At 46.0% G+C, this 27,493-nt stretch overlaps 1 protein-coding gene across 1 annotated transcript in view; it reads right to left on the bottom strand.

The window, feature by feature from the left end:
• Window positions 1-27,493, bottom strand: part of spon1b (spondin 1b) — a 115,777-nt gene that overhangs the window by 73,291 nt on the left and 14,993 nt on the right. Inside the window, exons 3-6 of the mRNA XM_066649442.1 lie at window positions 23,794-23,927; window positions 14,454-14,527; window positions 12,859-12,975; window positions 9,600-9,748 (exon numbers count right to left, since the gene is read on the bottom strand). Of these exons, the coding sequence (XP_066505539.1) occupies window positions 9,600-9,748; window positions 12,859-12,975; window positions 14,454-14,527; window positions 23,794-23,927 (474 nt within the window). The remainder of the gene's footprint in view (window positions 1-9,599; window positions 9,749-12,858; window positions 12,976-14,453; window positions 14,528-23,793; window positions 23,928-27,493) is intronic.

Raw genomic sequence — 27,493 nt, 5'->3', positions numbered from 1 at the left:
TCTCAGCTGGAACCAAAGAGAGAAGGCTCTTCAGTGTGATGTGTGTGGACCTGTAGAGATAAAGAAGCTCCAGAAAAAAACTCTTAAATAATGTATAATTTCACAGTGGAGATGGACAGGGTCATTTGCTGTAAGTTGTATTTTCCTCAGTGGCTTGGAGGAAAATGCCACGCTGTGTGATTTTGGATACATGTCTTCATTGTTCTCACTGTTCACAAGATCAGAACCCACTGTAAACAGTGGATAAACCATGACTCTATTTGTTTATGTGGCTGTGGGTCTGAATTCAACCACAGCAATGCTGGAACCGAACAACAACACACCCACTGATGACGTATTCTAGATTCTAATCAAAACCGGTGGAAATGTGGCCAGTTCACTGGTTGCCACCAAGGTTTCCAAGACTCTTGGATGAAATCTGTTCAAGAAGCAGAGGTCCAGTTGTGGTGGGGGCTGATAAACCCCACTGTCTCACACTTGGCCCTTCAGGTTCATGTGGGTTGCCCCACAACATCCTACTCTATTGTAGGATGCCTCCTTTGTGGAGAATACACAAGTTGTATGTTCACAGCTGTGTCAGCAATGGAAGCACCTTAAACCCAGCAGTGTATATTTAATCTGGACAAGTATTCACCAGGATCAGGTTCCTGGACGTCCAGGTCCTGTCAAAGTCAAGGGATATTATCATTGTAATAACCACTATTCATATCAACATTTGACCTGTTGGCTTCTGCATCTAGAACATGTCATACACAATTAGGTTCTCATAGTCTGGTGTTGCGTATTACTCCAGGGAGCCTGGGGAAATAAATGAATTACCTGTCAAAAAGATTATTGGGTCCAGTAATGCGGCGACCAGTCTGCTTTCGGACCTCGTGTTTGGATGGTGGTTTTTTTTTCCTGTTACTAACTGCATGAATGAGCTCCAGTGCAGTGTGACTGGTTCGGAGCTTACTGCTCTGGTTTCTCTCTGGCTTTGGCTGCAGTAAAGAGATCTTGAGCTTTGTGTTAACATTATCATTATGGAGTGAAGTCCTCCATGAATGTTTGAGATTCCCCCGTAATCCCAGGCTTTACTGAAGCTCAACATCTGAGAAATTTGGAGCATGCTGTTACTGAACAGTAGCGTACACACACTCTCACACACGCGTGCGCGGTATACTGCGTACAGAAAGGCAATGCCTTGTACATGAACCGCTGCATGTGAGCCTAAAGGAGGTGGTCAGCTTTTTCATATTTAATTGTATTCAAACATGTACTGGATGGTACACATCAGACCGTTATCTTGTTTTAAAGCGAATTAAAACAACCCCCCACCACTCTGGACTCCAATCAATGTCAAAAAAAAAAAAAGTACACGCAACCCTCTGTTGCAAACAGAAACATTCATTGTAATAAAGCAGTCACCCTTATTGTTAATGAAAAGACATTTGTGGAGGCTAAAGCAACTGACTAACTTGTTGTTTTCAAGAAATACATATTGTCAAATTAATAATCAAATTAAGATAGATTGGTAAATCATATTCAAATGTGAAATAAAGCCGTGTTGAAATGTGGAGTATAAATTCCAGAGATTTGGGCTCTGAAGTAGTGGAAATGTGAGTTATGTACATTTTGGGATGATCCAACATCAATGACATTCCACTCAAATTTCCTTGTGGCTGCCAAGGGACTGGCATTCATCCATTCATTTATTCAGTGTCTGTAAACACGTATCCAGTTCAGGGTCACGGTGGGTCCGGAGACTACCCAGAATCATTGTGCGCAAGGCAGGAACCTACCCTGGAGGGGACACCAGTCCTTCACACAGCAACACACACTCACACATTCAGGAGACTGCCATTTTCTTGCAAACCTAACACAAAATAAGCGAGTTTAACATATTGGAAAATAACAAAACTGTAAAGATAAAATATAATTGATGCCATAACCTCTCAATAGCCCACATTCACTCCTTTTGTTTTCCCAGTGGGTTCATTTGAGCAAACACATGGTAGATCTGCATTTAAAATGTGCAGAAGTGTGTTTCTTGTGTGGTCCGTGCTGCAAATCTTTAATCAGACAAAGCTCAGTGTTGTTTTTTTTCTTTTGTACAAGCCTACACACTGTGCAAGTAAAAAAGAAGTGATCGCAGCCTTCGTGATGGACGCACAAAAAAGAAAATGGCCTGAAGGAAAATTCATAGAAGTTTTCCACAAAAAAAAAAAAAAAAAAAAAAAAAAAAACACAATAAAAGCTTTTTTTTTCCTTTCGCCCACTAGCCATCGTTCTGGAGTGCGTCTGTTCTTTCTCTCCTTTCTTCTTTGCTCTTCGGTGAAGCTGCGCCCATTGGAATCGTGGCCAGGGGATGCATTAGCCTTGTTTTTTTCCTTCTCGGACATCTCCACACAACGTCCAAAGCCGAGCTGACAGGCACCTCGAAAAACACCAGCCGTGCTGAAACGAGACAATTGTTCTGCCACAAAGTGTTGGGACAGCGTCTGGTGCTTGGTTCGGCCCGAACAGACAATGGCTTGTCCGACCCAGAGGAATCTGATGGCGGCCGTCCAATGGCACGGTTAGCTTAAGAGTGTGGGTTGAAGGCATTAGAGGATATTTCTTCTGTCATCACTCTGTTCACAGCTCCAGAAGCTGAGGAGGGGCTCAGGAAGAGAGCGGGAGGGGGCATTGAGAGTCCCCCAGGTGCTTATTTACTCCATCCAGCCTCTCTGCTGATCTTATCCAGAGAGAAACATCTTATAATGGTAGATGGATGGGCTGCCGTACAGAGCTGAATACAGTAGTTGTTGTGTATACAGCTTATTGCGCACATTGCACACAACAAGGAAAAGAGGAGCATTCCACACGGGCCAATCCCACGCCCTGCATTCATCTTTATGAACACAATGTAGTTTATTTCTAATGGTTATTGCCCAGAACAGCGAATTACAGCTTTCTACTGCACAAGAGTGGATACATTTTGGAAATATCAGCATCTGAAAGTGTATCTGCGGCATCCTGCACAAATTCCTGTTGTTACTATTTTCAAAAGGATGCAAATGAGACACCTGTCTGCCTCCAAATACACAACATTAGAGAGAGACAGGAAATGCAGCTAATTAATGCAGCCATTCCTAATCAAATGATTTCATTGAAGAATAAAAAGTCCAAAACATTATTAAAAATTATTATTATTATTAGTATTATCATCATCATCATCTTTGGAGTGGAGAGAGAGAGAGAGAGACAGACACAGAGAGAGCGATGAAGAGCGAGAGACAGACAGAGAGAGAGAGAGAGAGAGAGAGAGAGAGAGAGAGAGAGAGAGAGACAGAGAGAAAGAGAGAGACAGAGACACAGAGAGAGACAGACACACACACACACACACACAGAGGGAGAGACAGAGACAGACACAGATCGAGGGAGAGAGAGAAAGAGAGAGAAAGGGAGAGAGCGAGAGCGAGAGAGAGAGAGAAAGGGAGAGAGTGAGAGAGAGAGAGAGAGAAAGAGAGACAGACAGACAGACACAGAGAGAGAGAGAGAACAGAACAGAAACAAGATTTTCTGTTAATGTTCTCTGGTGGTGGGTCTAGTGCAAGGGTGTAGAATTAGCATGGATGGATCCCCGTCATCCCCGACTTTCCAGTCATATGCGAGACATACTGTGCGAGACTCAGGTGAGTGACACAAGCGAGTGACGAGGGCAGCAAAAAAGAAGGCACATAAAGAGCTATTTTTCAGAGAAACGTGTAACTCAAAGTCAAATTCGCTAATGAAAGGAGTCCATAATAACGTTAATGGCAATGCTAGAGTTTGGCGTGCACTTTCCAGGAACCAAAGATAGATCCATAAAATCAATAGTATCAAATAGTATGCACTACAACACATCTCTAACAACTGGAACTCACCAGCGCTGTGACTGGAGAGTATGGGACAATCCTAAAGTCTCATAGTTTCACAGGTTGTGGGCTGGTGAACTCAGCATCCCCTTTAAAAAGATGCTGGGAGCAGATGCACGCCCAGAAAACCGTGAATTATTCCACACCCTCTTTGATTTCGGCACTCACTTCAGTCTGATGGAGGCAGATCATCAGCTGTACACACTAGCCTGCATGTAAATGGAGTGTTCTCATACTGTTAGTAAAATGGAGACTTCACAGTGGCAGGTATATGAGTGTTCCTCGATACGCACCTGTTATTTCTGTACCAGCCATTTACCACCATCCCACCTATTTACCTCACACTGCTTCCCTGATAGACTCTGGAGCATGTATTTTAAGCAAGATGAAGCAGTAATGAGAGTAATAATGCTTTGTGTACTGTCGTGAAAAAAAGTAAATTTGACTCATTTTGAACGGATTAAGTTCAAAGTTTAAGTTGAGAGCTCAAGTTTGGTGTTACTTACATATATATTACATAATAGAGTTGTCACACAGCTCCAGGGACCTGGAGGTTGTGGGTTCGTGTCCCGTTCCGGGTGTCTGTCTGTGAGGAGTGTGGTGTGTTCTCCCTGTGTCTGCGTGGGTTTCCTCCGGGTGACTGTCTGTGAGGAGTGTGGTGTGTTCTCTCTGTGTGTGCGTGGGTTTCCTCCGGGTGACTGTCTGTGAGGAATGTGGTGTGTTCTCCCTGTGTCTGCGTGGGTTTCCTCCAGGTGACTGTGTTTCTGGTTTTCCAGAAAGAAAAGCCTATATTTTGGACTGCACTTCAGAGAATGAATTCTAATAATAGCTTTCTAATCTCTCAGAGTAATAATAATGATGTAGTTGTGGTGTCTCCTCTGCTGCTGAGGGCGGAAGACCTTGTGTAGTTGCTGGAGCATCACTGCTCTTATTCCACAAAGCAGGATTTCTCTGTTTAGCTACAAAACGTAAGCCCAAAGTCAAGCCCATCCAATAGGAAAAGAGCTGAGGAAGATTCCTATTGAACAGTCCTCAACTTTGGGCTTAAACGGCTAACAAAGAAACCCTGGTGATCTTAGAGCCTTGTTTACCTTTTCAAGAGTCCCCTGTTCTTTTCCATGCTCTTTTAAGGAGTGCATACACAGTCTGTCCACTCTGGGTGCACCTTAAAGGAAACTTTATTATGAAAAACTCACTTGTTTAGTGCATGTGCAAATGAATTTGGGAAACTGGAGCCTACCAACCTGTAAACTGTGAAACAGCTAGTGTCCTTAGGTGAGTGTGTGAGTGAATGTGTGAGTGTGTGGTGCCTTGTCATGGACTAGGGTCTCATTTGTGGCGTGTTCCTCCCTTGTGCCCAGTGACTCCCGATGGGATGCAAACTCAGTGCTACGCTGAGCACAGGATGAAATCCTTACAGAAATTGTTAAAAAAAAGGAGAAAACCAAGCAAAAACTGAGAAAAAGCAACCCAGCTAAAACAGAGCATCCGTGTGCCTCAGTTTGTTGCTTTGCAGGTGTGTGTGTGTGCTGTGTGTGGCTCATTATCATTTAAAAGTACAGGTCCTCAAACCAGCCGTATTGAAAAAGGCGGATTAGACAGTGGGAGGATGCTGCTGTGAGGTTTGATTCTTGTGGTACTTTGATCAAAGCATGGAACCAGTGGCCCAAGAACCATGCTCACTTGAAAAGGGGAGAAGATGTCCCTTTCAACATAGCAAAATTCATGCATTTTGAGGGGAGTCTACTACCCTTTATCTGTCTTTGTGGTTGTGATCTTGCTGGAGATAGTTAAAGTATGTCAAAAAGCAATTAAAAGTGTGCGTAGGCTTGCGTGTGTCAGTGTGTTTAGCCCTGTGAAGGACCTGTGAGGAGTTTGGTGTGTTCTCCCTGTGTCTGCGTGGGTTTCCTCTGGGTGACTGTCTGTGAGGAGTGTGGTGTGTTCTCCCTGTGTCTGCGTGGGTTTCCTTCGGGTGACTGTCTGTGAGGCGTGTGGTGTGTTCTCCCTGAGTCTGCGTGGGTTTCCTCCGGGTGACTGTCTGTGAGGAGTGTGGTGTGTTCTCTCTGTGTCTGCGTGGGTTTTCTCTGGGTGCTCCGGTTTCCTCCCACAGTTCAAAAACACATGTTGGTAGGTGAAGTGGCGATTATGTCCGTAAGAGTGTGCATGTGTGTTGCCCTGTGAAGACCTGGCGCCCCCTCCAGGGTGGGTTCCTGCCTTGCGCCCAGTGATTCCGGGTATATAAGGGTTACAAAAAATGAATGAAAGATGATGTCAAAAAGGAATCTGGATTCATGCTTTTGATTTGCTCGTCGACATGAGCACGCTCATCAAGGTCAGTTTCCTTTACCCATCAACAGTCCTGTCGTTTCCCTCCCAAAGCCACTCCAATATTTTAAGACGGCATTCTGAGCTTCACTCTGACTACCAAGCAGGCCTCGACAGAGCCAGACAGAGGAAGCAAGTTCAAGGTTAACACTCACCTAAGCAATCAAACCCCTTGTCGCCGAGGAAGACATCTGCATGCAGCTCTCAGCACGTAAATGGAAAAAGAAATAAACACGGGAATAAATGAGTGAGTGTGACCGTTAAAGAACAGGCCTGTGATATCCTCCCTGGGGAGAACAAAACCTCTTTCATCAGCTCCTTGTCTGTGCTACAGTCCACAGCTCAGATAGATGATAAAACACACCCTTTCAACCCAGTCAAACTAGGACCTCTGGGAAGAGTGTAATTTAAAATATTTTTATTAACATTATTTTTTTAACTGTCCTGGTGGTCTAGGAGCTAGGATTTGGTCTAGACCTTGGCCTGGGTTTAAGTCCAGGTCAGGGCAAAATTCTGTGTCCTAATGGTTAGAGAAGCAGGCTTGGGGCTGGAAGGTAGATGGTTTGATCCCTATGACAAGCAGGAATACTGGGAGTGAGGGAATGAAAAAACAGTGCTGTCCTCATCCAGGGCTGAGGTGCCTTTGAGCGAGGCACTTGAGCCTTAACTGCTCTCCGGGTGCCCGACTTCGTATGAGTGTGTGTGTGTGTGTGCGCGTATGGGTGAGTGTTCACTTCCACAGATGATTTAAAAGCAGAAGACAAAATTTGTTGTATGTTGCAAAATGAAAAATGCACGTTTAGATTTATCTGACTGATTAAACTACTTTTAAATAGAGTTGGAAATGTAACAAGATACTCTGGAGCACTTGTGCATAAGTTTAATGTCACCAGGCAAGTGTGGACCCCAATGAGCACAGACCCTGAAAGCATGTGCAGCTGTCAGACAGACAAAAAAAGGAAGAAAGTAGACAGTAAAACTTGGAGAAATAAGAGAACAGAGTAAAAACAGTGTAAATGAGAACAGAGAAGAGAATGAACTAAGTGAAAACGGTAAGCCGTCAGAAATCATAGGGAGGGACGCTTAAGACTCGGCCTGTCCAAGCAATTGCTAAGCAATTGCTGCCCTTCAAAGACAGAGAGCCATCACGCTAACCAACGGCAGAATCTAGCTGCGTTTTTCTGTTTGTCTGGATCCATTATTCATCAGCCGAGAGCTGTGTTCACAGCCTTCCAAGACAAATGGTGGTGTCAAAGGAAACCAACCAACAGCATCGATATCGAATCCAAGCAAGTGGAAAAAGCCCCCCCGGGCGTCAAGAACAAAAAAACAGCCCTGTGACAAATGGACGAGACGGGATGGAAAAAAAAAAAAATCAAAACCAACCTTGATAGAGAGTATGACGGATGGACGACAGCGCCCTGAAAGATATGACAAACTGATGTATGAGACCACCAGCACCAGCTCGGGGGGGGTCGAGAGCATGGATCAATGAAGATGATTGAGGCCGAAAGCAGCAGCCCACCCACACAAATCAAACTCTTAACCAACGCCGGAGCAGAGGGTTAAATATGATATCATCTGATACAATGAGAGGCCATCTGCCATCAATCCTCATCAACAATCTTCAAATTCTAAATTCTAATTCGTCCTGCATGGTCACCACTTCCTCAGCCCATATGAGGTGTACTCGCTATGACACAGGCATTCAAATCAATACATGAAGCACTGACCGATAAACAACGCTCTAGAGCTCCCACTTATGGACCTTGGTTCACCAGGCTCAGTGTCACCTGCTACGTAGAGGGATCGAAAGCTCACAAACACAGCTGTAGACGTCAATGCGCAATGGTGCACGTGTTTGTGCGTTTCATACCTGCTCTGTGATGGTCCTGTGGGGGTCCTGAATCAAATTCTCACAGCAATGTTCCAGTATATAGTGTGTACAGTAGGAATGGGACAAATGAGCAGGTGTCCAAAGACTTGATCAGTTATTGTTCCAGGACAAAAAAAAAATCAGCTTTTTAGCTAAATGAAATTGGACAGGGAGCACTGACGGAACAAGCGCTGGTCACCAGAACTGACACAGCAGAAGGTCCATCATCTCGAAGCTGAAACGACCCCTCCGCCATCGGACAGAGACATGTGGAGACCCGACATTGGCAGTCCACCCACGCCTGGAATTGTGTTAAAAGACAAATGGGAACATGTAGGGGATGAACCTTTTCTGAGTGACCTTTAAAATGCTGTCCCTTGTCGTGGTGTTAACGCTATGCTAGGTCTGGCGGCTGCTTGCTGACCTTCTGGATCTCATCTCCCTCCGTCTGCCTCGCCGCTGCTGCCTCTCCTTTCAATTGGGAGGAAATTAACATGAAATTAAAGCGCTGGCCAAGATTGGCTCCTACTGACTAATGGGACTAATTAAGATGCAAAGCAAACCCCCGCCTCTCTTATAACTGATCAAACTCTGACTCGCTGTTTCCGAGGTCTAGGAGTTTGTAGGGTGGGAGGTGGTGGTGGGAGGGGGGTGGCATTAAGAATCGAAGTGTTGACCAAAGCAGCTTTGACAGAATAACAGCAATAAGAATGCTAATGAGGCGCCGGGTGAGATTGCAGTGGGCCGATAAAAAACGAAACAGCATAAACAAAGAGACCCGGGTTCACAGAAGATGCAAGCTTTTAAACACTTCAACTCTAATGACCTGTCGGTGGGTCCAGATTTCAGGTCCTCTCTTTAGTAATTGTATTACAGTTTCTTGCAGGAAGACCACACGCTGATCCAGGACATCTAAAATACCTTTAGCCATTAGTTCCTGAATTTGAATTGCCATTGCATAAGCCAGGATTGTTCAGTCAACCCCAACCTCCCCCTCTTAAAGGCACACTACATAGTATGTTTACATTAATATATTAATTACTTCAAAATCATTGTGATGTTTTACTGACCTGTAATAGGGAGAAGAGAACCTCTGTCATTGCTAATCTGGGCTCAGCACTGCAGAAACTGCACTATGTAACTTTTGGAGAAGGGTAGGATACCACCATAGTGCTTTGAGTGAGTGAGTGAATGAGCTATAAGCCACTTCCATGAGGTGATTTGCATCTAAAAGCAGTTTTACATTGTAAGTCATTCCAAACCTATTAAAAGTTACTATATGTTATATATTAACCTGATAATAGTTCAAAAATAATTCACTGTAGGCACTGAATAACAATGAGTTCCATGGTTTAATGGAGGCTCTGAGGCTGGAACACTGGCTTTTACTGAAGTTTCATCTCCAGCTTCATTAGCGAGACCCTGGAAAATGTGTGACTTGGCCTTTAACGTAGACTTATTTCATACATCTCCTGCCCACTCAGCTACAAATGTCAGTGTGGAGGAAATTCAGAGTCTACCTTTTGGCGTATCTCCTCTTCCATCTTTACAGGAGAGCCGAACTCAGCCACTTGGCGGACCCCCTCGCTGGCGAACCCCCCGTATTCCCACAGCATGTAGTTCTTGGAGTGAGAGGCTCCGATCAAAGCTGACCAGTGATTGGCACGCCCTTTAGGAAAAAGCACAGCGGTCAGTGATGCAGCAGAGACTGGAGTGAACTCCAGCAGGTTTCATTTCACAGCTGTCTTGAGGAAAAAAATCATTTTCTTGAAATCATAACTTTACAGGAGAAGGATACAACATTATCATCCATCCATCCATCCATACATCCATTGTCTGTAGGCGCCTGTCCAGTTCCTGGAGGGGCACCGGTCATTCGGAGGGTGACACACACTCACACATTCACTCACACACTCAATCACACCTACGGATAATTATGAGTCGCCAATCCACCTACCAACGTGTTTTTGAATCATGGGAGAAAACCAATGGGGACACAGAGAGAACACACCAAACTCCTCACACAGTCACTCAGAGTGGGGCTTGAACCCACAACCCCAGGCCCCTGGAGCGGTGTGAATGTCATGGATTGCTGGGCACCGGTGGGTGCTTGCGCTACGACAGATTCAGCCCCCAATTAACTGAGGAACTGTGAAAACTCAGAAACCTAAAAGTGGGAAACACCTGGCGAGGAGAAAATCCAAGCAGGAGGAACAGGGGGCCTTGCCTTTAAACCTAAACCTGGAACCTGCCCACATGTTCAGAATCCAGGGGGCTAGTTCTGCGGTAGCGCAAAGCAGACCAGCGAACCCCCAGGATGATTTATGGTTGATTCCAAGACTAAGTTATATTGTGGTAGCTCTAGGCTCATGTGAAGCTGCTCCGGTGTTGCATTGTGTTGGTCTGTGATTGACACCAGGGGTCCATATAAATGCAGACCTACAGATACGTCAAAGGTGACTGCATTGAGGTGAAGTTACATCAAAACTGACCAAAGCAGCTTTACAGACAATTGCCCAAATGCCTTTAGGATTTATTAATGACCACTGAGTGCTAATGTGGAATGGATTTGTTGTGAATACTACTCCAAAAATAAGACAAAAACAAGGAAAGCTGAGTAGACCAATAGACTAGAATAGTGCAAATGCTGCTATTGCTCTGCGCAGATAGAGGAGGATTCTTCAGTGTCTGCTTCTGAAAGCCTTGGTAGGTGACCTCTCAGCGCACGCCCCCCCCACCCCCCCCCCCAGTCTCTCTCTGACAGGATCTCTCCTCTTTCTCCAGTTTGGTAAATGATTAGGGCCCCAGCTGCTGTCCTGTCCTCAGTAAATAACTGACTGTATGCTTTCAGACACGCACACTGGTAATGAAGCCTGTCTCTCACATTAAACAGGCAGAGAGACTCAGAGAGACAAAGAGAGAAGCTTCTTCTTGTCACAGTTACACACACTCTCTCTCACACACAAACTTACACACACACACAAGGGAAGTGTCACACTGCTGCTTATGTGATAATACAGCCAAATCATTTCATTAAAACTCAAGGCCAAATGTATTTGGACACCCTTCTTAATGACCATGTTTCACCCGTTGCTAGCAGGGGTTTAAACTCAAGCAAAAATCCATGCAGTGTCCACAGAAAAACACTTAACATGGGTCAAACTCAAGAGCTCAATGACTGTCAAAGGACACCACCTCTGTCATCGGTCTGTTTGTTAAATTCCTGTATGTTGTGAATAGAATACACAGCGGTGGTGAACGTTGGTGGAGGAGCGATAATGGTCTGGAGCTGTTTGTCAATACTTGGGCTAGACCCTTTAGTTTCTGTGAAGACAAAGACATTTAGACAATTACAGCACTGTGCAAAAGTGTTAGGTCCCTTCCGCACGGATAAGGATTGTTTTTAAAAATGGTGGTTTTCAAAAATACTATTTGAGATGGAGCTATTTGAAAATTTTTTCAGTGTTTACAGGCAAAACAGAGCTTTTAAAAAATGCTGATATCACACAATAAGCCATGGATTTCTGTTTACAGACCATGTTCAAATAGTCATGCTGTTTCCTTTTGCAGGTTTAAGGATAGAGATGATGACACATACATAGGAAGAGAGAGAGAGAGAAATAGAAAGGAATGTGAAAGAGCTAAAAAAAAAACAAAGAACAAAGATATTTGAATCATTTTGTGCCCTCGTGCATGTGGATTTTTTTTAAATGCTGATTTTTTTTTTATTGCAAAGGAATACCTCAGTTTTTAAAAATATGTGGAAACCTGTGGAGACGGCCTTAAGCACATTCACACCCAAGGACACTTTTGAGTCGCCAATCTTACGTGTGTTTTTTTTTGGAGAGTGGGAGGAAATCCAAGCAGACGCAGGGAGAACACACCACACTCCACACAGACAGTCACCCGGAGGAAACCCACGCAGACACAGGGAGAAAACACCACACTCCTCACAGACAGACACAGGGAGAACACACCACACTCCTCACAGACAGTCACCCGGAGGAAACCCACGCAGACACAGAGAGAACACACCACACTCCTCACAGACAGTAACTCGGAGGAAACCCACACAGACACAGGGAGAACACACCACACTCCTCACAGACAGTAACTCGGTGGAAACCCACACAGACACAGGGAGAACACACCACACTCCTCACAGACAGTAACTCGGAGGAAACCCACACAGACACAGGGAGAACACACCACACTCCTCACAGGCAGTCACCAGAAGGAAACCCACGCAGACACAGGGAGAACACACCACACTCCTCACAGACAGTCACCAGGAGGAAACCCACGCAGACACAGGGAGAACACATCACACTCCTCACAGACAGTAACTCGGAGGAAACCCACACAGACACAGGGAGGACACACCACACTCCTCACAGACAGTCACCCGGAGGAAACCTACACAGGCACAGGAAGAACACACCACACTCCTCACAGACAGTCACCAGGAGTGGGACTTGAACCCACAACCTCCAGGAAATAAACTCTTACTACTCAACTAAACAGCTTTTTACATCTCATTTTCTCAGGTGCCTAAAACATCCGCACAGTATATACTTCCAACTTTGCTGACAGTTTGATTAAGTCTCTTTCTTGTTCCCTTGTGTGCAACCTGAGGTCTGTAAAGGTGCATTCTGACTGGGTTTGTGTGTAGACGAACTCCAGTGGCCTGAACAGAACAGCTTCTAACTACTTCTCCAACATTCTGAGAATCAAGATGACTGCCACATTCTGCAAAATTCAGGGTGGGCTGTTACTCACTGGGGTAGTCTTTGGGATGCACCTTCTCAGACCAGTTCCCATAGAAAGTGAGCCGGTACTTGGCTGTTCCACAAGCACAGCAGTCAGCTAGGGGCGTTTCTGTAGTTGCAAGAGGGTCTGAAACACAAACACACAGTATATTAAATTGGCTACACTCTTAAAAACATGGTTCTTACTGGGTTCTTCAGTAAAGACAATGGTTCCATCTAGAATCACAGATTGAAAGTTGAAAGTTTCTTCAGGCTAAGGCTGCACGATACGGCCAAAATTTATATCACAATATATTTCTTAGTTTTGATCGATACGATATAATTCCGATATCGATATGAACAGTGTAAAATTCACTGAAAAAAACTTCCAAGAATGAACAAGAAACATGACATCACCATCAAACAAACTTATTGGCTTTGTCAATGTTAATATTTTTAAACTAAATTTTAAACAGAGTGTGCTGAACTGACAGCAGGGCCCTCTAATGACCGTCAGCCAGTAACAGATGGTGTAAATAATACAGTGGAACCTCTACTTACGAACGCCTATACTAACGAACTTTCCAAGATATGAACCGGGCATTTGAATATTTTTTTGCCTCCACCAACGAACCATGACTCTAGAAACGAACCCGAGCCTCCGCCGAGCCGGCGGCTGAAAATGGCCACTGACCCCAAAAGACAAGTCTCCCAGCGCACCCAGACTTGAGTGAGCTTTTAAGATTAGCAAATTGTAGTTTTAGCAATTTAGCATTAGTGTAAATAGCAGACATCGAAATTCGTGCTAAGTTAAGCCGTATCTACGCTTCGTCTCCCCACATTCACCTGTCTACTCTCCGTTATTCCACCCACCCCCCACCTCCCGTCATACAGCCAGTGCCTGTGTTACTCCTCCAGCCAGTCGTTTATTACTGTTACCACTGTATTTCTCTTTTATTTTTAGTAATGCTACATGTATTTTTTTTTTAACTAATTTGCTTTTCCATTATTTTAAATGGGGAAAATTGACTCGAGAAACGAACTTTTCTACTTACGAACCGGGTCACGGAATGGATCAAGTTCGTAAGTAGAGGTTCCACTGTACACACTAAAATATTGAAAATGTGTTTAATAATTTTAAATCATACCATTGTAATTGAAAAAATGTTATATTGTGATTTAATAAATAAATAAATAAATAAATTTATTTTGTCAAAAATATTCAACATAAAACCATTTACAAAATACATTGTCCTCTGTCTAAAGGGAACCTTTCCTGATGCATATAATCATTTAAGCAATGCATATGGTCACTTGAGTGTTCCAGAACCATTGTCTTGATTGAAGAACCCTTGAAGAACATTTTAAAGAGGGTATAATAAAAGTATAATGAAAAAATGAAAGAAAAAAACTTAAACACTGATGTGCTCATTTGTATGCAGCCATTGCAAAAAGCTACAATTAAAACAGAAACATAGAAAGAAAAAAAAAAGGAAAGAAAAAACAACGAATGAAAGAAAGTACAGATACAGAACCATTCTGAAAGGAAATTACACGGTGCAAATTGGACAAACAATGCAATGATAAGCTCCTAATTGCAGAGCTGAGAAACAATTTTGCAATTACCTCTCTCACAGAACCTCCAAGTGAGAGAGCCTTCTTCCTGGAAGTAAATGATCTTCTTCTGTACGATGCTGGCCCTGTGGAGAAGACACAAAGTTTATGTCCCACTTATCCGTGTCTCCATTCACTGCCTAGCCCCTTTTTATCTGAGACTAAACACCTCCATCATGTGCACAGACGCTCTGCTGTTAGCTGGAGTAGTGAGAGTGCTCTTTCCTCTCCATTTTCTCCAGTCTCAGAAATATACAACACAATATCTCCCACACCTACTGTACATTAACACCTTTAAAAATAGCACAGTCATTTTTAACCGGCAAAATGAATCAGAATAAATTTATGACCATGATTATTAGACCACTTTGCTTTGTGGTCTCTAAACAAGAACCCATAAACATATGAGGGCAGCTATATCTATGAGGTTTAGTACAAAATCAATGATACATCAATGTGGCTGTCAGTATAATGGCTGTAATACAGTGATGAAAAATCAGTCGGAAATTGAATGATTGCTCCTTTAGGGGCTGCATCTAGAAAACCAGTAAAGGACTGCTTCACTTTACATAGACGGATCGGTTTCTGTGTCATTTCCCTTATTAACATCCTTCACAACTGATGTGACAGTGCTATCATTATCTTGAAGCTGCTGCTACTAGAACATTCTATTTTTAAAACCTGACACTGATTGGTATGCCATTATTATGTTAAATGTAAGCTTGGGTATTAAAGGCTTTACAAAAATCAAATGCATTGTTTAAAGGAACACTACGTTATATTTTTACTTTTTTATAATTTTTAAAATGACCACATCAAAATCAATGACCTGTAATAGGGAGAATATAGCCACTGCCATTGTTGCTCTAGGCTCAGCACTGCAGAAACTGCACTATATAACCTTTGGAGGAGTGTAGGAAACCACCGCACCCACTCACACGTGGCTGGCAGCCAACTCTGAGTCCAGTGGGTGTCAGGTGCCTTTCTCAAAAGCACTTCAGCCATGCTTTTGTGGGAGGACACGGCACTGTTTCGTACTTTTCATGGCCCCACTCAGATACACCACATTTCCTGAAAGCTGGATTTCTATCTGTATAAAAGGAAGACGCCACTAAAAACCTTCAACATCGACCAGAAGTAGCCAGTCTGAAACAGCCCTGGAGGCTAAGAGCAGCATCACATCAACCCCACTCCACACCTCCACTCTCCCAGCATCTCCACTGAATACTAATGCAGTCCAGCACTGTGTCCCAGCAGAGCTGCGAAGCGCTGTCAGTCAGTGATATGACACGCAACTGAGTAGAGCTGTCCATCTCACGCTGCCCACAGGGCAGCACCACACACACGCATCACTTTTTATAGAGCTACACACGGAAAACGATGGCGGTCTTACTGAGAAAAACAGGTGTGTACTCACATTCACATAGCACTTTAATAAAGTAACTCTATTTGAATCCCATTTCTGATGCTATTTGTTGGGAGATGAATATCGCCAAGGCGTAACCAGCCTCCATTTTGTGTGCAAAGTAAAATATAATTTTACTTAAATGCGTGTAAGACAAATCAATTCACTGCCCAAACGGACAAGCTGTTGTCCAGAGTGTAAGAAAATTAAACTGTTGCGGTTTGCTATGCGCAGAGTCCTTACATTACAGTGATAGAACCAGAGTGAAAACAAAATGGCTGTCTCGCTGAGAAAAAGACTCGTATTTACATATCTGTATTCCATTTCTAAAGCTATTTTCTTTTCCATTTGTCTAAATTACAGGGTAACATGCAAAACAAACAGCAATGTACTTCACTTTCATACTCAAAGATAAACAATGCTTCATCTTAAATGGATTTAAAGTAGCTGCCCAAATTGTAGATAGTAAACAGTAATGCTGCTGTTAGAGTTAGAGGGAAACAAACTGATATGCTCTGAGTCACAAATTACAGTTTGTTGTGGATCAGTGTTGTAGCCATGTATTACAGTAATATAGGAGTAGATAAACAGTTCCTGCATTTTGTAAATGTACAGACTCAAATCTACACAATGCCTGTATCAGGAGGTCAAGAAAGGTATGGTGTAAATCATATGAATACATTTACTGTTTTATTTCATTATGGTTCAACATGTGAACCAGTGACATGGTCATGGGGGGCCCAAAGCTCACTGATGATCGAGAAGAGGGATGGCTACACCATCTGTGGTTTAAGGTGTGAAAGGTAATATTTTATTGATTAATTGTGTAACGTATAACTGTAATTCAAAATTCAGATAATTTCCTGCTCTTGTGATTTTATGGTAACTGTTATGTGTACAAAAATATTCATTCATTCATACATTGTCTGTAAGCGCTTATCCAGTTCAGGGTCCTGGTGGGTCCAGAGCCTACCCTGAATCACTGGGCGCAATGCAGGAATACACCCTGGAGGGGGCGCCAGTCCTTCACATGATGACACACACGCACAGGTAGGCTCCAGACGCACCGTGACCCTGAAATGGATAAGTGCTTACTGACAATGAATGAATAGCAGGCAAGAAGATTTAATTCACCATGAGCATGAGTTCCATCAAGAAAAAACTTTTTCTTCTTTTCTTGGGTATAATATTGGATCCTAAAGTACATGTGAATTTTGGTTAAAACAATATAAAGACGGGGCGGCACGGTGGCGCAGCAGGTAGTGTTGCAGTCACACAGCTCCAGGGGCCTGGAGGTTGTGGGTTCGGTTCCCTCTCCGGGTGACTGTCTGTGAGGAGTGTGGTGTGTTCTCCCTGTGTCTGTGTGGGTTTCCTCCGGGTGCTCCGGTTTCCTCCCACAGTCCAAAAACACACGTTGGTAGGTGGATTGGTTACTCAAAAGTGTCCGTAGGTGTGAGTGTGTGTTGCACTGTGAAGGACTGGCGCCCCCTCCAGGGTGTATTCCCGCCTTGCGCCCAATGATTCCAGGTAGGCTCTGGACCCACCGCGACCCTGAATTGGATAAGCGGTTACAGATAATGAATGAATGAATGAATTTAAAGATGGTGATTTTAATTTTAATGAAGTGTATTAATATTTATGATAATGTTTAAAATAATTTTTAGTAGTTTTTTAACCATAAAATGACAAAAGGAGAATGTTAGATTTATTAAATTGAAATTATACATTACACATGTAAACCTAATAGCACAATATGCTGAAAATGAATGCTGGCTCTGTTACAAAGTGTTGATATAATGGCCTTAAATGTGGCCCCCCTTTTGATGAAAACAAAACGCAGCATGCTTCTTTTCTCCAGTCACTTATCCCATCGCTGTATGCACAATCGACAGACTAAATCCTACGGTACATATGTCCGTTTACAGTCAGACGCTTTCAATTGACTCCAGCATGTTCAGCATTCAGCATGACCCACAATCTGTGTGCTCTGAATGATCTAAGCAGCCTTCTAATAAAAGGGGACTATTTATTTTACCATTTTCCGTCTCCTCTGCTGTGTAAACATGACTCTACAGACCAGATCCCACCCAAGACCACCATCCACTCAAACACTTGCTGCATTGACAGCAGCTTATTCATCTGTCTGGAGGCTAAATCTCTTCTGTTCAGCACCTCATGCATGACAGCAGAGGTCAAATTTGACCTGCATAAAAGATTTTCACCACAGTTCCCAACTTGCTTCTGGACATCAGACCTCCTGCTGGGTTTGTAGGCTTCGTTTTCCAAATGCTTACACTGTGCCCAATCACTGGCATCTATTTTAGACACGCCTACCTCAATGGTTCACTTTGTAAAGTCAGAGAAAATAGCTCATCTGCTGCTGCACACATTGTGTTGTTCGTCCTCTAGTCCTTCAGTAGACACAGGACGCTGTGGGCTTTATATTTTTGGTTGGGGAACAGTGACACTGAGGGGTTTGAAAACTCCAGCAGCACTGCTGTGTCTGATCCACCTGACACACCAACAGACCACAACCACCACGTCAGTGTCAGCTCTCAGTATGATCCGCCACCCAAATCTGCTCTGTGTTGGTCCAATCTATCCATCATTCATTCATTGTCTGTAACCTTTATCCAGTTCAGGGTCACGGTGGGTCTGGAGTCTACATGGAATCACTGGATGCAAGGTCGGAACACACCCTGGAGGGGGCGCCAGGCCTTCTCAGGGCCTTTTTAAATAAATCATAAGCTCTATTAAATTCAGACATTAACCCACATCCATACAACAGCCACGAGTTTTACTACACCACAGAACACACCTGTGAACCAATGGCACTCAGTCAGGAAACTGATCTGACCTGTGGTCTCCAGTCTATCACGGTCTTTTGGTCAGTGACAACAAACAGCAGAGCTGAAATCCTCTCCAATCAGCATCTCCCTCCACTGCCGTAAGACATATAGATTACTGACAGCCCCTCGCAGGAGAAGAGCTGGGCACCTCCCAGAAGTAATTGGACTTTTATTTGATGTTGGCTGCCAGGAGCTGCCAGGCATATTTCATGCTCTCAGCTGGCACTGGGCCCGGAGCTGAGGAGATCCCGCCTCTCTGACCCTACTGTGCCAACACCGAGAGCCGCCTTAACACAGCAGATGTTTCTGAGTGCCAGAGCGTTCCGAAGAAACTCACACACAGCTAGAAGCTGGCAGAGGCAGTGGGAGTATTAACCCTTTAAAACAGGGTTATGTTTCCACCTGCCACTCTGCTTACTTTTAACCCCCTTTCAATCTAAGCTTTAAAACGGTTAGGACCACCAGACAGAAGGTATGATTTGGGGTAGTGAATCATTCACTGTGACCTTGATGGGGTGGTGGTGTGTTATGCTGGTACGAGTGGATGGACACAGCAGTGCTGCTGGAGTTCTTAAACCCCTCAGTGTCACTGCTGAACTGAGAAGAGTCCAACAACTTTTAACGGACTTTTAAAGGACTAAGAGGACGACCAACACAAACTGTGCATGTAGGTGTGTCTAAAAGAGTAGACAGTGAATGGACACAGTGTTTGAAAACTCGAGCAGCACTTCTGCGTCTGATCCATTCATACCAGCACAACACACTATTACACCACTGCAGCGCTGAGAATGATCCACCACCCAAATCATACCTGCTCTGTAGGGGTCCTGTGGGAGCTCTGACCATTGAAGGACAAGATGAGAGGTGGCCAAAAGAAGTACCGCTAGACTACAGTTTAATTGTAGAACTACAAAGTGCTCCTCTGGACACAGGGGCTACGATGAGTGTAGAAACAAGGAGGTCATTCGCAGATGTTAGAGAATTCACTGACTCGCTAACAAATCTTTGGCCGGAAAAAGAGATTCAGAGTGTGGAAGAGATAATTGCTATAAATGAAACAGGAGGATGGTTCTACATTGTCTGTGCATCAGTTTAATCTCACTCCTGGATCAGCTCTCACAGAGAAGTCACTCCACAGCTCAGCTGCATTCGGCTGAATTAATGGCTCTTGAACTTCCTATTTAAAATTTCGGGGGTCTGTGAGATATCTCATTAAGGCTTGATTCACCTGGCCTTCTCACTAATCACTCAGTAAAGTATAAGTGTGTGTGTGTGTGTGTAAGTGTTAGTGGGAGAGAAATGGAGACGTGTGCTCAGACAGAAAGTGAAAAACACTGAGAATATGACAGCATTCAGCAATGAATCCTACATGTCAGAGGTCACATTCTGATGTTGAATCACAAACACCAACTCATCCCAGAGGTACTGGATAGAGCTCCATCACTCTTGAAATTCCAGTTCCACTGCCTCCAATTGCCAAAGATGGTGGGGGGAGGGTTAAATGTACCCCTCTAGTTGGGGCTTGGCATTAGGCACGGTGTCTATTGGCTCATGGGCAGCTACTTCACAAATTCTCATTTAATTGCTCTATGTTGTTTATTTATTTATTTTTAACTGTGATTGTACAAAATGAACACCTGTATTAAGCACACCCTGAAAGACGCAATAAGAACTCATTAGAAGAGGGGTCTACAACCCTTTGGCAGGTATTAATGTAATATATCAAACTAACACACACTTAAAAGTGACAGAAGTGTGTGAACTACCCTCCATTCTTCAATCTATTAATTTTTCATTCATTCAGTCATTATCTGTAAGTGCTTATCCAGTTCAGGGTCGCGGTGTGTCCAGAGCATACCTGGAATCATTGGGCGCATGGTAGGAGTCCTTCACAGGGCAACACACACTCACAGACAATTTTGATTCGCCAATCCACCTACCAATGTGTGACACAGGGAGAACACACCACACTCCTCACAGACAGTCACCCGGAGAAAACCCACGCAGACACAGGGAGAACACACCCCACTCCTCACAGTCACCCGGAGGAAACCCATGCGGACACAGGAAGAGCACACCACACTCCTCACAGACAGTCACCCGAAGGAAACCCACGCAGACACGGAGAACACACCCCACTCCTCACAGACAGTCACCCGGAGGAAACCCACACAGACACAGAGAGAACACACCACACTCCTCACAGACAGTCACACGGAGGAAACCCACACAGACACAGGGAGAACACACCACACTCCTCACAGACAGGCACACGGAGGAAACCTATGCGGACACAGGGAGAACACACCACACTCCTCACAGACAGTCACCCGGAGGAAACCCACGCGGACACAGGGAGAACACACCCCACTCCTCACAGACAGTCACCCGGAGGAAACCCACGCAGACACAGGGAGAACACACCACACTCCTCACAGACAGTCACCCGAAGGAAACCCACACAGACACAGGGAGAACACACCACACTCCTCACAGACAGTCACCCGGAGGAAACCCACACAGACACAGGGAGAACACACCACACTCCTCACAGACAGTCACACGGAGGAAACCCACGCGGACACAGGGAGAACACACCACACTCCTCACAGACAGTCACCTGAAGGAAACCCATGCGGACACAGGGAGAACACACCACACTCCACAGTCACCCGGAGGAAACCCATGCGGACACAGGGAGAGCACACCACATTCCTCACAGACAGTCACCCGGAGGAAACCCATGCGGACACAGGGAGAACACACCACACTCCTTACAGACAGTCACCCGGAGGAAACCCACGCAGACACAGGGAGAACACACCACACTCCTCACAGACAGTCACCCGGAGGAAACCCACGCAGAGACAGGGAGAACACACCACACTCCTCACAGACAGTCACCCGGAGGAAACCCATGCAGACATAGGGAGAACACACCACACTCCTCACAGACAGTCACCCGGAGGAAACCCACGCAGACACAGAGAGAACACACCACACTCCTCAGAGTCACCGGGCGCAAACCCACACAGACACAGGGAGAACACACCACACTCCTCACAGACAGTCACCCGGAGGAAACCCACACGGACACGGAGAACACACCACACTCCTCACAGACAGTCACCCGGAGGAAACCTACGCAGACACAGGGAGAACACACCCCACTCCTCACAGACAGTAACCTGGAGGAAACCCATGCGGACACAGGGAGAACACACCACACTCCACAGTCACCCGGAGGAAACCCATGCGGACACAGGGAGAGCACACCACATTCCTCACAGACAGTCACCCGGAGGAAACCCATGCGGACACAGGGAGAACACACCACACTCCTTACAGACAGTCACCCGGAGGAAACCCACGCAGACACAGGGAGAACACACCACACTCCTCACAGACAGTCACCCGGAGGAAACCCACGCAGAGACAGGGAGAACACACCACACTCCTCACAGACAGTCACCCGGAGGAAACCCATGCAGACATAGGGAGAACACACCACACTCCTCACAGACAGTCACCCGGAGGAAACCCACGCAGACACAGAGAGAACACACCACACTCCTCAGAGTCACCGGGCGCAAACCCACACAGACACAGGGAGAACACACCACACTCCTCACAGACAGTCACCCGGAGGAAACCCACACGGACACGGAGAACACACCACACTCCTCACAGACAGTCACCCGGAGGAAACCTACGCAGACACAGGGAGAACACACCCCACTCCTCACAGACAGTAACCTGGAGGAAACCCATGCGGACACAGGGAGAACACACCACACTCCTCACAGACAGTCACCCGGAGGAAACCCACGCGGACACAGGGAGAACACACCACACTCCTCACAGACAGTCACCCGGAGGAAACCCACGCGGACACAGGGAGAACACACCACACTCCTCACAGAAAGTGACCTGGAGGAAACCCACGCGGACACAGGTAGAACACACCACACTCCTCACAGACAGTCACCCGGAGGAAACCCACGCGGACATGGAGAACACACCACACTCCTCACAGACAGTCACCCAGAGGAAACCTACGCAGACACAGGGAGAACACACCACACTCCTCACAGACAGTCACCCAGAGGAAACCCACGCAGACACAGGGAGAACACACCACACTCCTTATTTTTCACATCTCCGGTCGCGGTGGGTCCGGAGCCTACCCGGAATCATTGGGCACAAGGCGGGATCACACCCTGGTGGGGGCACCAGTCCTTCACAGGGGTGAGATATGAGATTGCAAAAAAATAAATAAATAAATAAATGATAAATGACCCTGTCTTAAAACTGTTCATTGTGTGATATTTAGTTACTTTCACAGTCAAATGTATTAATTATATTTACATGTCCAAGAAATGGACATGTGCTCTGTTCACATGAGCAGCAAAGAGAAGAAATTTTGAATAACTCTGCCTTATGTCGGGATTAAACTACACAATATTTTTGTCTTTAACAATGGTGACTATGACAGATTTGGCAATAGTAGTGCCATACATTTGTGCTTTATTTTGGTCAGAAGACTGGCAACCCACTTTTGACGTCGACCAATCATTGTTCACGTTCTGGGGTGAGTGCAGAGGTCATTTTAGGGGTGGGGGTCAAGAAAGTATTAGGCATGGCTACAGAGGTATGCCTAAAAAGAAAAAGAAGAAGAAAAAAATTGAAGCCTTGACTCTGTGTGTCAGGAAGAATACAGTAAACGCTGTCTATTCTTCACAGAGAATGAAGTAATGTGTTTACACCTCAAGAACATTTCAGCAGTGTTCCACTTTCCTTTGTCCATGTTTTTAGATGTGCATTAGAGTGTACTCTCCTCTCATTGGTCAACATTATGGAACTTGTCACAGATGTCTTCTAGCTAGGTGGAAAAATACAAAATATTTGGACACGCTAGATTTTCTTTGGGTTGCTGTAGACACAGACTACACGGACCAACTCATTTGTTTAAGGTCCACTTGAAATGTGCCATTAGAAATTTGTCAGACACAACCAAATCATGTCATAATCTGGCTAAATCCATGCAGTCGGATCTCAGCATTAGCCATTAGTTTAGAGAAATCAAGTAATCACTAACTTGAGAACCACACAACCCGTGCCAGTAGGGGGCGCTGTCCAGAACACTTGAATCCGAGTGCGTCTCCTGGGGATGCTCTCTGTGACGGCCGGGAGACAGGAGCCCATGAACTGAGTGTCTTCCTCATCTATGATCTGTGGACAGGGAAAGCAAATATATTAAATATCTGTTATGTCCCAGGCTTATGAAAAAATAAACACAAAAATAAAAGAAATCAACAGGACGAGTCACCTGTCCGTCACCCCCTATATTACAATGAATACAATACTGTCTTAAATGGATTTTATAAGCATTTTATGGTGCACCCATGCTCCAGTGTGCTTACATGATTAGAAATGACTTTTAGAGTATGTTTTCAGTTGGAGACTGAGCTTCTCTTTGGACAGTCACTGGGAATAACCCGGAGCTGTGAGAGAATATGGATTCATGGAGACAAGCAGTCAAATCACATTTGTGTTTCCACATACCTGGCCATTAGATGCAATCACGTCTAAGCAGGTGTTTTCAGTTCATATCTGGGCCACAGTCGTTTCAGCAGATTAGCACATATTGCTAGCATGCCAAAACCCTTTAATTTAATCAGGGGAAAGGCTAATCTAATCGGAGCTCTTCACCTTGATATTGAAGCGTAGCCTAACTCTACACTAAATCCCAAAAGATTTTTCTTCTTGGAAATGGAAGACAAATGGGTCAGCACAAACTGACCCCACAAAACAGATTTCAGGGTTAGAGAGAAATGTGGAAAACTAGACTTGAAGTTGTTACCACGGCCTCCAAACTACTTTCCACAATCTGTGCTGAGACCCTGCCATCGTGTTCCCAAAAATCAGATTCGAAGAATCAGGACCAGATCCATTCTATATCTATTTTTATGGGTCTTCATTGATTTCTTCATTTCTTTGTTTATTTTAAATAGCCATTGTGGTGGGTCCTCACCAAAATCACTTAGCACCAGGCAGTAAAACAACAGCAAGAAATCCCACCCTTTACAGAGCCCCAGTCCATCACATACTCACCCATTCACCCACACACTCACCCCAGTGGACAAGTTCACACAGCCACATGTGTGTTGGGATTGTGGGGGGAAACTGGAGCACCCGGAGGAAACCCATGCGGACACAGGGAGAACACACCACACTCCACACAGACAGTCACCCGGAGGAAACCCACACAGAAACAGGGAGAACACACCACACTCCTCACAGACAGTCACCCGGAGGAAACCCACGCAGACACAGAGAGAACACACCACACTCCTCACAGACAGTCACCCGGAGGAAACCCACGCAGACACGGAGAACACACCACAGACAGTCACCCGGAGGAAACCCACGCAGACACAGGGAGAGCACACCCCATTCCTCACAGACAGTCACCCGGAGGAAACCCGCGCAGACAAAGAGAACACACCACACTCCTCACAGACAGTCTCCCGGAGGAAACCCACGCCGACACAGGGAGAACACACCACACAGACAGTCACCCAGAGGAAACCCACACAGACACAGAGAGAACACACCACACTCCTCACAGACAGTCACCCGGAGGAAACCCACGCAGGCACAGAGAGAACACACCACACTCCTCACAGACAGTCACCCAGAGGAAACCCACGCAGACACAGCGAGAACACACCACACTCCACCCAGTCACCCGGAGGAAACCCACGCAGACACAGGGAGAACACACCACACTCCACACAGACAGTCACCCAGAGGAAACCCATGCAGACACAGGGAGAACACACCACACTCCTCACAGACAGTCACCGGGAGCAAACCAACGCAGACACAGGGAGAACACACCACACTCCACACAGACAGTCACCCAGAGGAAACCCACGCAGACACAGAACACACCACACTCCTCACAGACAGTCACCCGGAGGAAACCCACGCAGACACAGTGAGAACACACCACACTCCACCCAGACAGTCACCCGGAGGAAACCCACGCAGACACAGGGAGAACACACCACACTCCACACAGACAGTCACCGGGAGCAAACCCATGCAGACACAGGGAGAACACACCACACTCCACCCAGACAGTCACCCAGAGGAAACCCATGCAGACACAGGGAGAACACACCACACAGACAGTCACCCAGAGGAAATCCACACAGACACAGAGAGAACACACCACACTCCTCACAGACAGTCACCCGGAGGAAACCCACGCAGGCACAGAGAGAACACACCACACTCCTCACAGACAGTCACCCGGAGGAAACCCACGCAGACACGGAGAACACACCACACAGACAGTCACCCGGAGGAAACCCACGCAGACACAGGGAGAACACACCCCATTCCTCACAGACAGTCACCCGGAGGAAACCCACGCAGACAAAGAGAACACACCACACTCCTCACAGACAGTCACCCGGAGGAAACCCACGCCGACACAGGGAGAACACACCACACTCCACACAGACAGTCACCGGGAGCAAACCCACGCAGACACAGGGAGAACTCACCACACTCCACACAGACAGTCACCGGGAGCAAACCCATGCAGACACAGGGAGAACACACCGCACTCCTCACAGACAGTCACCCAGAGGAAACCCATGCAGACACAGGGAGAACACACCGCACTCCTCACAGACAGTCACCCAGAGGAAACCCACACAGACACAGAGAGAACACACCACACTCCTCACAGACAGTCACCCGGAGAAAACCCACGCAGGCACAGAGAGAACACACCACACTCCTCACAGACAGTCACCCGGAGGAAACCCACGCAGGCACAGAGAGAACACACCACACTCCTCACAGACAGTCACCCGGAGGAAACCCACGCAGACACAGGGAGAACACACCACACTCCACACAGACAGTCACCGGGAGCAAACCCACGCAGACACAGGGAAAACTCACCACACTTCACACAGACAGTCACCGGGAGCAAACCCATGCAGACACAGGGAGAACACACCGCACTCCTCACAGACAGTCACCCAGAGGAAACCCATGCAGACACAGGGAGAACACACCGCACTCCTCACAGACAGTCACCCAGAGGAAACCCACACAGACACAGAGAGAACACACCACACTCCTCACAGACAGTCACCCGGAGAAAACCCACGCAGGCACAGAGAGAACACACCACACTCCTCACAGACAGTCACCCGGAGGAAACCCACGCAGGCACAGAGAGAACACACCACACTCCTCACAGACAGTCACCCGGAGGAAACCCACGCAGACACGCAGAACACACCACACAGACAGTCACCCGGAGGAAACCCACGCAGACACAGGGAGAACACACCCCATTCCTCACAGACAGTCACCCGGAGGAAACCCGCGCAGACACAGGGAGAACACACCACACTCCACACAGACAGTCACCGGGAGCAAACCCACGCAGACACAGGGAGAACACACCACACTCCTCACAGACAGTCACCCAGAGGAAACCCATGCAGACACAGGGAGAACACACCACACTCCTCACAGACAATCACCCAGAGGAAACCCACGCAGAAACAGCGAGAACACACCACACTCCTCACAGACAGTCACCCAGAGGAAACCCACGCAGACAAGGAACACACCACACTCCTCACAGACAGTCACCCAGAGGAAACCCATGCAGACACAGGGAGAACACACCACACTCCTCACAGACAATCACCCAGAGGAAACCCACGCAGACACAGAACACACCACACTCCTCACAGACAGTC

This window comes from Hoplias malabaricus, chromosome 17 (assembly GCF_029633855.1).
Source record: "Hoplias malabaricus isolate fHopMal1 chromosome 17, fHopMal1.hap1, whole genome shotgun sequence".
NCBI lineage: Eukaryota > Metazoa > Chordata > Actinopteri > Characiformes > Erythrinidae > Hoplias > Hoplias malabaricus.
The sequence above is the reverse complement of the archived record's forward strand: the minus strand, read 5'-3'. Positions and strand labels throughout refer to the sequence as shown.